A 10,882-nucleotide genomic window follows, 5' to 3' on the forward strand; every position below is an offset into this window, starting at 1 on the left:
TGTGTGTGTGTGTGTGTGTGTGTGTGTGTGTGTGTGTGTGTGTACCTTGCGTAGCTGCTCCAGCTCCTGGGCAGTCTGCTGAGACTGTTGCTGCTGCTTGCGGAGCTGGGCTGTCAGCTCTTCAACCTCCTTCATGGCAGATGACAAGTCCTGGCAAAGCAAGCAAACACACATACATGTGCACACAATGGGGTTTTCATACTGTATACTTCATAATATTATATCAACCTTAAAAAAAAAACCAAAACAACATACAGCAGTTTAATAGTCCAAGCTGATCTTAACTTTTACCCAATGCATGTGGCTCTATAAGGATCAACTAAAATCATAGACATTATAAGCGAGGTGGACGTAGTCACCGTGACTTCACCCATATGTTTGTGGACTACCACTCTGAAGCCTTGAGTTTGGTATTTTGGCTGTCACCGTCTTGGTTTTTTGGAGCCCAAGGTGTACATATTTGGACAATAGGCGGGAGTTTGGGAGGAGCGAGGGGTGGATTTGACAGAGAGCAAGACAACACCACCGTGGCAAGGACTTGTCAATCACAACGAAGTCACGCCTTAAAGCATACAAAAGCGTACCTTGCTTTAATAGCTATTTTACTCTAAATGGGCCCATAATTTAGAAAATGAACATCGGCTGTGTTGCTGAAGATTTGAAACTATAATTGGGAGCATAAACTAATTAGGAAAAGGTTCACTGAGGCAATATATCAAGTGAGAGGTAGGGTCATTTTTTCATAGACTTCTATACAATCGGACTTCTCTTTGCAACTAGCAGAGTTGACCCCCTATTGGCCAATGAAAAGAATGCAGGTTAAAGGCACTTCTGCACAAGCTAGTGTATGGGATATGGGCCCAACTAAATACTGAAAGTACATATCATATATTTCTACCTTGATCTTCTGTTCTTTCATTGCTCTCTCAGCCATCAGGTCTTTGTCCAGACTGGCTGACTGTCTCTGCAGCTCCTGGTTTTGGGCTTCCAGTTGCTTCACTATGTTCCTCTGGGTCTCCACACTGGCCAGCAGATCCTCCTTCTCACTGCTCAGTGTCTCCTTCTGCAAAAGCACAAAACAATTCATCTTACCACCCCTGTTAGGTGACACCCAAGAATGTAGCCACTCACTCATTTGTGCACCTTTAATTTAAGTCCACTAAAAGTGCTTGTTTTTGTCACTGATAGGCTCAGATTGTTATAAGTGTGTGACAACATTATGAAAAGGGTCCCTTCAGAGATAGACCTTTTTGTTAGCATAAGATCCTTTCTGTTTGACCAGGAAAAAAACACTGATATTTCTATTGCCAAACACCCCAGAATCCATTTAAATAAAGATTCATTTTAGTGTTTATAGAGCCAGCATATTTTCAAATTTAACTATGTGAATTTAGGGTTTATTTCAATCAAACCAGAGTTGGTGATTGTTGAAATAGCGGAAAGACAAACAAAAATGTTTTTTGAGTTTTTTAAAATTTTGAATGTAGTGTGTTTTACGATGGTAAAACGACACTTTATTTAAATGGGCACTGGCAAGTTTGACGTTAGTTTTTGGAGCTGTTTCCGGTTACACAAAAAGGATCTTAATATTTATCTTTTTCTATCTGCAGTGATCCTTTCCAGAATGTTGTAAAACACTTACAATAATAATCTGAGCCTGTCAGCGGCCAAAACAAGCACTTTTAGTAAACATAATGAGATGGCGCACAATGGCTCATTAACATGACATTACAGTTGGCTGCAGCCCTCTTGCTCAAAACTGCCCCAATTTCAAAAATGTTGTTCCAATTACTCACTTCATTACAAAAACATCGTAAAATAGTATATAGGTTGAAAAATACCAAAGTTACTCTACACGATTAGCTTTGTATCACTGGCTCAGTTTACTTGTTTCAGATACAAGGTTTTCACCTGAAGATGCACATGTAGGCAAATGCGCCACACCTGCATGAACACACGTGACACATTTGAAAATCATTCATGCAAATCTGACAGCGGCAGGCTCTGAGGGCCTGCTCTGCAAGGAGCACTGAGCCAGCAGCAGCAGCTACCTCCCATCATCTGTCAGCCAAACACTGAAACTATGATCAGTAAACAGAGATGTCCAGACGTACTCTTAGATCCCTGACGAGCTTTCAGTCTGCCTGCCCCCTCCTGAGACCCATGAGTGCACACAAGAATAAACCTCTGTCTCAGAAAATGCTGTTGCACCCGCACACAGCAGATGGAAGCTATACTCCGCTCCATTTACCTGCCTGTTGTTCTCTCATTGGAAAGAGACAGTTATGAGCTTGGGGGAGAGGAGTATATATAAACAAAATTTCTCCCTAGCTCACCCAGTCACATCTGATGGGCTATTTGTGGGCGCCGGGCCGTCAAGCATAGCTGGGTAAAGTGTCGCTGGCTAAAACGACTCACTGTAAATCAGATGGAAACTGAGTTATGCGAGAAGTATTGGAGAGATGTATTGCCAGACAAAGTGGCACTGCTCAGATTTACTGGAGGGTGAGAGCAGTTTGTGTGTTTGTTAGTGGTAATGTGTGGGTGTGTGTGATTGAGTGTGTATCTGTGTTACCTGTGTGACAGCACTGCTGAGTCGTTTGGTCAGCTCAGCAATCTGTCTCTCGGCCTCCTCCGCCTTCTCTCTCTCTTTATCCAGTTGCTCTGTCTGCCTGTCGTAATCTATCTGCAGGTTCTACACAAAAACACATACGCTCATTGGTTACTGGAAACCGCTTCAACAGCTCGCTGAGGGTAACACTATGCATCTCACATATTAGCTGCATTTACATTTGAGTGTGGGACAAAACTCTCATTAGATACAACAGAGTGGTTTCTCATTTAATGGAGACACAGTCGTAAAGCACAGTGCAGTCTGGGGGCTGCTTATGGAGACCTCTGGGAGTGACATCAGGCAAAGAGGTGTGTTCGAATGCAAGCATGCTTCCACTTGCCAATTGGCAGCAAATTAGATGTGCATAAAATGAATCAAATGTTTAACGATCAAAACTGTCAGTTTCATTTTGGGTCAGTTTATGATGGGCCTTTGCTTTAAAGGAAAAGAGGATGGAAGCTGTGTTTGGGAGCAAGGCATGTATAATCAATCTATGTATTCTGATGTCCTATAAACCAACAAACAGAAAGTTGACCCAATGCTTCACTTTGAATGACAGCCCCCTCAATTGAATAAAAACAAATGCATGAAGAAATATATAAAGAAAATAATTCATGGAAAAAATATATGCAAAAATACATGTTAAATGAATAAATGAATACACGTAAAAAATTATGAATTGAAATTTATATATAAAAATAAATAAAATCTAAATTACATATTAATTTAAAGCGGTAAATAAATAAAAAAGTAAAATAAACACAAATATCACTTTATGTCACATTTTATTGGTTAATTAATGCCTACATTACTCTTTAATTTTTTTTCTTTTATAGATTTAATGGTATATTAATCTATTTATCAATATATATTTAAGCATTCATCTATTTATTATTGTCTTTTGTTTTCTATATTCTTTCATGTCATGCACTAAGAAATATTGGTTATATTACATATTTATTCATGCTCTTAAACAGAACAGTTTACTTTTTCAGTACATCAGTTGGTACATTGATTGAAAAATTGCTTACGGTAAATGATGCACCGATACACGACTGTAGGTTAAAAAATACAATTCAACTTTTGGTGAGGGGATGAACAGTTTAATACTCAATAGTTCAATGACAACATAGTTCAGTGATAAAAAAAGTTTTTGATGAATAAAGTCAAGTCAATTTTATTTATAAAGCCCATTATCACATATGATGTCCCTCTATCCTTAGACCCTCACATCAACTGAGGAAACGCTCCCCCCCAAAAAAACCCTATACATTTATTTATAATCACAACTCTGTGAGCACTGACCTCCTAAATGAGCCAGTTGGATAAACTAAAGTACTGCATGGCCATTCATCTGTAAACAAAGGCTGTTTTTCATGGTTCCTGACATCTGACATCATCACCCAGCAGCAGCTATTTGCCTCCATCTCTTTGTGGAAGTAACTTTTAGTCACTGATTAAATGACAGAATTGAAGCATGAGCGATCATCTGTCCCACATAATCACCTACCTTGTAGCCTTCAGCGCTGTGAATGATATCTTTCATACAGCTGTTCACTTTCTCCCTCTCTGCTTTCAGTGACTCCACTTCTTCCTTGAGGGATGCAACCTAAAAAAAACAAAATAAAAAAACAATGTAGAATCTATCTACAATTCATGTCAATATTTATGAAGTGTCCCCAGCTTAAAACAATACTTTCTTATACTAAAATCTTGACAAAAAGCAGATTGTTTGTTGAGCGTTTTGACATTTAAATTTCTATCAGAATTTAGTTTATTTTTCTATTTAAAAAAAATCAGCAGGAAACACTGTAACTTGTAAACTTTTGTGTATTTACTTCTTGTTAAAATGTCATGCTCATGCTGTTAAATAAAAGGAAATGTGTCGAAAGGTCATGCTTCACTTTACCTCTTTCTTACTGGTTTCCAGCTCCTTCTTTGCTTTGATGGCAACTGCCTTGATTTTGTTCATCTTCTCATCTTTCTCTTTGTGTCCTTTCTCCAGGAGAGCTGAGGGCAGCAGCAGTTACAATGTGTGAGTAACACTCTGAATTTATAATCTATAATTTATCACTTGCTCCAACGAGCAGGCGAACTAAATTAGATTTTGAAGGATCATTTATTTAGCTAAACAACAAGAAGTGTCACCTCCATACCTATTTTATCTGTGATCTCACTGACTGCATTTTCCTCAGAGGCAGACTGAGCAGATGACTCCTGAGGGAGAAAAGTAGGAAAGAGCAAAAACATAATAATAAGAAAAGAACCTCTAATTACACACTAATCATCATTGTTTTTAGGGAAAGCACTGAGGGGGCATTGAGCTGCCAACATAGCTGAGTTATTTTCATGAGAGAAACATTCTCTAAAAAATGTGCATGTTGTTTTTTTTCTCCAGAATTAGATAGATAGTAGATAGTAGTATAAATCTAATCCTCCTCCCAATGACAGAAAATAACAACTGCAATATTTATAGAGCTGCAAAAAGCATTTCATTTATCTATCAGTTCATCTGGAAATTATTTTGGCAGTTAATTGAGACAGTTGTTCAGCATATGAGCTGTAAAATGTAAATGATCATGTCTGATTAAGTAAAAATATGGGCAATCACAATTCATTACTTAGAACGGTGGTTCCCAACAGGTCCAGCTACTGGGTCCAGATTTCTCCTCAGTCATTAATTCATGGTCTGACCATAAAGTGAAATTATCACATAATCAATTAATTTTGACAAAATGTAAATAAAATGTGGGCTTTAGACAGACTGAAATATAACATATTGCAAGAATAAAGTGCAGTTAGTTAAAACCAGGATTTGAGGACACTGGGAGCTGAGCCCAGAGCTCTGCAGGAAAAAAATGCCAAAATAAAACATTTTTGTGCAGTTGTTTTTTTCTTAAATTTCATAATTTTAATTTCAATTTTGCTCCTTTAAAAAAATGTTTTGGTGATTTAAAAAATATAGGCGATATTTTTTTGTCTAAAAACTTTTACAGATTGTTTTGGGGGGGTGATTTTTAAAGAGAACATGCATTCAAAAACCACAGGCCTGCCAAACTACAAATGACCAAAATGAAACCATTTATCACAGCCAGAAATTGCCTGTCATCCACCAGTTGGGAACCACTGCTTTAGATTATTTAGTCAAATATGATCAGTGATTATGACAAGGAGAATTTTAAATGACAAGTTGTCATTTCTTGTGTGTAAACATTATTCTAAGAAGAACCCGACAGATCACGAGCTCCACTCACCTGGATCGCAGCAATCTCGCTTCTTAACTGAGAAATGAGTGAATCCTTCTCTGTTAGCTGCTCTCTGAGCTCTCTTCTCTCCTCCTCCATATTTTCCATCTCTCTCTCCATCTGCCCTTCCTCCTTCTCCTCTTTCTCTTGAGCCATCAGAGAAATGTGAGCCTGCAGCCTCTGATTCTCCTCATTGACCTTCTCATTGACTGACTTCATGTCCTCCAGGTCTTTCTGCAGCCCCTCTGTGTCCTTCACCATCTCCTCCAGGTTGCTCCTCAACATGCTCCTCTCCTGTTCCAGGTCTGCAATACGAGCCTGGAGCTCTTTCTCCACCTCCTCTGATCCCATTACCCCTTGAGCCTCCTCAAGACGACTCCTCAACAGATGGTTCTCCTTTTCCAGCTCATCGACGCGCGCTCCGAGCTCCTCAACTTCTTTGGCGGAATTTCCGAGTGCTTCCGACCGATTTTCCTGCAGAGCTGTGATAGTGGCGCGAGTCTGCTCTGCCTCCTCTGCAAGGCAATTCAACTTTGTCTCCAAGTGATTCTTTTCAGATGTCTCCTGTTCTAGCTGAGTCTCCAGGGCTGCCAGCTTGGAGCCTAAAAGCTCATTTGTTTCGTGGGCCTTTGAAAGCGCAGAGGATGCCTCTTCCATTTTCTGGTGGAGTTCAGACTTTTCTATGGAGAGATCTTTGAGAGTCAACTCTAAAGCAGAAACGGTCTCCTGTCTTCTTTCCACCTCCTCTTTTAGCTGTTCCCTCTCCACTCTTAAATGTTGCACTTCGTCCTCCCTCTCTTCTTTCAGGCTTTTCAGCGCCTTCTCATTCTCCTCTTTGTACAAATGTGCCTCTTTCTCTTTCTCCTCAAGCAGCTTCTGGATTTCTTTTGCTCTCTCATTGTTCAGCTTTTGCATTTCCTGTTCTGTGTGCTGTAGCTTGGACTGCGATTCGTCTCGCTCTTCAGTCAGCGAGTTGACCATGTCTTTCAGGTCTTGAGACATGTTTTCCTTCATCTGCAGCTGTGAGAGGATCTCCTCGTTCTGCCTGGTCAGTTCTTCCACAGATTGCTTCAGCTCACACGCTAAAGTTGTTTTTTCCTTCACAGACGTCTGGAGTTTTTGGTCCTCGCCTGCCAAAACTTCAAGCTTCAGCTTCAGGTCTTCCAGGTTCTTCATCAGAGTGTTGTTCTCCTCTGTGCCTTCTCTCACCCTCACCAGCAGTTCATCCCTCTCCAGACTAAGTTGTTCCATCTTGTCTTGGAGTTCCTGTAAAGTACTGGCGCCCTGCTCTTTCATGGCATTGTACTGGAGAACAAAATGTTTCGTCTTCTCACCCAGTTCTGTCTCCACGCCTTGCAGTATGTCTCTCATGTGTTGACACTCAGCCACGGCAGAGTCTCTCTCTCTGGTCACGGCCTCACACTGAGCCCTCAGCTCCTCTGGATTCAATGGGTCCCCAGAACTAATTGTTGATTCTGCTTCACTCTGTTGCTGAAACTCGTCTTGGACTTCTTGCTGGTTCAGCGTTACAGCTCGGTCACTAGGAGCACTTTCCCGGTTCATCTGTAGTTCGTTGATTTTGAACTCCAGCTCTTCTCTCTCCATCTGAAACTCTTCCCTGGTCTTCTCCAGCTCTGCTTCGAGCTCACCCTTCACATTGCTGAGCAGGGTGAGCTCGTCCTGTAACATGGTGCTCTGGGCTTGAAGTTCCTCCAGAGCTGCTCTCAGTCTTCTGGTCTCTGTCTCCTCTCCATCAATATGGATGGAGTCACCCTGACTGTGGGCTGAGAGCTCCAGCATTTTGGCGATCCCTGAACCACGGGCAGGTTCCTCGTCTTCCTCCTGCACATCTTGCAGGAAGCTGTCTGGAAAAATAAGGTTAATGTTAGCTGGAAAATAATTCTAATGTCCATCTGCTCAATAATGAATATGCATGCACACACGTAGAATTTATATGATAATACAATTAGAATATTATCAATTATTTGCCATTAATAAATAGATTTTTTTCTGTAGCCAGGAGCATAACCACATCAAATAAAATACTACCTCACTAAAATATGGCGACAGACTTAATTACAGCCCCAAATAAGTTAGGTTGACCTCCTACATGGTGTTAACTTAATTTCCATATCTGCGAACACATGGACACTAAACACACAGACGATCTATGCAGTCAGCAAAGTTTCAACTTGGATGCTCACGGTTCTTGAGTTATGGCCAAAACATGGTTCATGAGGTAACCATGACCTTGACCTTTGACCTTCAACTTCTAGATTCTAAGCAGTTCATTCTTTAGTCCATGTGGATGTTTGTGCCAAATTTGAGGAAACTCCCTCAAGGACAAGAACTAGGCTACCTCATGATGTCAGACGTCCAGACGTCACCCAAGTCCATCTTTTGATATATATTTTTAAATAAGACAACCCTAGCGGCAGAAAGGACCTACTGTGCTTTTAAATGAAGTGCTGCTGTACCTTTGAGAGCGAGCTGTTCAGTCAGCTCCTCATGGAGCAACAGGAGACGCTCCCTCTCCATTTCACAGTCCTCCTCCAGAACCCTCATCTCCTCCTCATGCTGCAGACTCTTCTGATTCAGCTCCTCCTTCAGGTTCTCCACCTCTTGTTGGGCCTCCGTCAACTCCCTTTGGTGGCTCTCCTGCAGCTCGGCCATCTCCTGGGATTTTTTCTCCGTCGTAGCTTCCAGTTCAGCTCGAAGGCTTTCAAGCTGAGCTTCTAAGCAAGAGCGGACTTCTTCCACGATCTCTTTTGCGCTGGCATGCTCAGCCAAGCGTTCCCTCTCTCTTTCGCTGACCCTCTTTCTGTCACTTTCTTCTCGCTCTTTCAGTAATTTCTGGAAATGAGCCACTTCTTCTTGATGTTTGCCATTGCATTCCTCAATGCTGCTCTCCAGGGTCTTGATCTTATTTTGGTAATCTTCTATTACACGGTCAAGCTCTCCTTGCAGCATTGCTACATCACTCTGTACAAAATAACAGCCATGTTAGGACAATCTTGCTTAACTGTACGAAGACACGCATTAATAAATAGACTATAATTTACAGAAATAAACCAAATTGTCAGTGTTCAGAGCAATTCTCTAATATACAGAATTTGAGTTGTCTTTCACCTTGGCTTGCTGCTTTGTCCTCTCTAGATCTCTTCGAGATAGTGAAAGACTTTGTTGAGTTTCTGCCTTCTCCAGCAGTAAGGCATCCATCCTCTCAGTCAGCTCCTATTACATACACACCCATTGTTGATTTTAGCAGAAGAATAGCAGACAGACACATGATGAACCACTGCCCTGCAAACACACCTGTATCAGAGTTGCATCATCTGAACTGTTGTTGTTTTTGGATTGCTGTTTAAGGGATTCAACTTCTTTTTCCAAATCTGAAAAGAGAAATAACATTACATACTAGCACACTGACTGTTGGTTCACACATCCAAAGAGACAAACAAAAACTTTTATAGCATTTATAGCCACCTGCACATCTGCCCTTCATCTTCTGCATAGCAGCCATCTGCTTCTTGGCAAACTTGATAAGGTCATCTTTGGGCAGTGTGTCCAGCTGAGAAAAAAAAATACAAAGAAAAGAAGGTCATAAATTTATACTGCTACATATCTAACAGTGAATCATATTTATACAAATTAAGACACATATTGCATATAGTATCTCTGAGCAATAATATGTTCGTAGATGTGCAGTACCTTTGACTTGGCTGCACCTGCTGGTGACGGAGCCGCAGACTCTGCTCCAGTACCACCAGGTTCCTGTTTCAGTGAAAGGGAAAAATAACGAAATGATAAACCTAACTAGGTTCAGATTGCAACAAACACATTTAAAAGCTTTGCAGGTGTGCTGTGTTTTGTTTCGATAAATTTTTGACTGCTTGACTTCAGGGATGCCCAATGGAAGACCAGTTTTGCAATCAGCTCAGTATTTCCTTTAAAAAAATCATGAATTTAATGTTACTCTGCGTGTAGGTGAAAGTAAATCGATGATAGAGAATGTTTAAAAAGCTTTCTTTTTTTATTAGGGGCCACTTTTCAATTCGGCATATAACAGACTATGTATAAGCATTTTAATTATAGTTCTGGCTTACAGAAAGGTGCATCTTTCCCTGTGTAAACATTGACACGAATACACTGGATGTCGGAGGCGAGCAGTGTCACCAATTAAGACAGCTAATTTTATGTATTACGGTTAAGCGATATGGTTAATATATGATATACTGTACCAGAAAAATATAGTGTCAATGCTTCGGAGCAATATAATGTCCTTACATCACGAAAGTACCGAATCTGTCGGTATTCAGCGCATGAGATTAAAAAGGTTTGGACTGAAGTACGCTGAGTAAACAGGACATGATTAGTCATTTAAACCTGTTAGTGTTTACAGCCCTGTTTCAAAGTCCGCCGCACCGCTATTACAATCGGCAGAGCATTTTATTACCAGCTAACTTTAAGATGCTTCAGGTACAAGTTGTGCCAGACTGGCTAAAGCTAACTCCAAAGCTCGACACTAAACATTTACCTCCATCTCAGTCGCAGTTTAGCTTCCTCTCGGTCGTGTGACAGGAACAGGGAGATAACCGGCGAGTCGACCGGAGAGAGTCGAGGCGATATCGGAAATATTTTTTTTAATTCTTGGATATTTAATACGAAAACATCCCCTATGTTTTTATCCTGAGTTATCAGCCTAAAGCGACGTCTTGCTTCCGCAAACGTAAACCACGTGACGTCAGTGTAATTTACGTCACACATTCACACAGGATCAACAACTATTGTATCCTCGTGCACAAGCGTCGAAAATTTATAATAAATACTGTCAAAATAACAAGCTTAAGAAAGTCTCCTTCAAATTATTACATAAAATATATCCAGGGAAGTTGGTGTCGGAAAGATCCAAGTTTAGTATTGATTATAAATGTGCTGTGTTATTGTGGGCTGGAAAAAGAAGGTATGTCACTTTATAAATGCATTTACACCAGAATGTTGTGCATTCATGCTGACAACTTTC

The 10,882-nt window shown here is 40.6% G+C and overlaps 1 protein-coding gene across 1 annotated transcript in view; it reads right to left on the reverse strand.

Annotated features, from left to right (window-relative positions):
* The window catches only part of gcc2 (GRIP and coiled-coil domain containing 2), a 28,134-nt gene extending 17,521 nt beyond the window's left edge, over window positions 1-10,613 (reverse strand). The window contains exons 1-13 of the mRNA XM_042494255.2: window positions 10,397-10,613; window positions 9,571-9,633; window positions 9,346-9,430; window positions 9,175-9,251; window positions 8,989-9,093; window positions 8,337-8,841; window positions 5,869-7,724; window positions 4,771-4,831; window positions 4,524-4,624; window positions 4,125-4,223; window positions 2,576-2,695; window positions 899-1,063; window positions 46-150 (exon numbers count right to left, since the gene is read on the reverse strand). Coding sequence (XP_042350189.2) covers window positions 46-150; window positions 899-1,063; window positions 2,576-2,695; window positions 4,125-4,223; window positions 4,524-4,624; window positions 4,771-4,831; window positions 5,869-7,724; window positions 8,337-8,841; window positions 8,989-9,093; window positions 9,175-9,251; window positions 9,346-9,430; window positions 9,571-9,633; window positions 10,397-10,402 — 3,348 coding nt within the window. The 5' untranslated portion in view covers window positions 10,403-10,613. The remainder of the gene's footprint in view (window positions 1-45; window positions 151-898; window positions 1,064-2,575; window positions 2,696-4,124; window positions 4,224-4,523; window positions 4,625-4,770; window positions 4,832-5,868; window positions 7,725-8,336; window positions 8,842-8,988; window positions 9,094-9,174; window positions 9,252-9,345; window positions 9,431-9,570; window positions 9,634-10,396) is intronic.
* Between the last annotated feature and the right edge of the window lie 269 nt (window positions 10,614-10,882).

The sequence above is a fragment of the Plectropomus leopardus genome, chromosome 10 (genome assembly GCF_026936395.1).
Source record: "Plectropomus leopardus strain MGB_pleo_1.0 chromosome 10, ASM2693639v1, whole genome shotgun sequence".
Classification (NCBI taxonomy): domain Eukaryota; kingdom Metazoa; phylum Chordata; class Actinopteri; order Perciformes; family Serranidae; genus Plectropomus; species Plectropomus leopardus.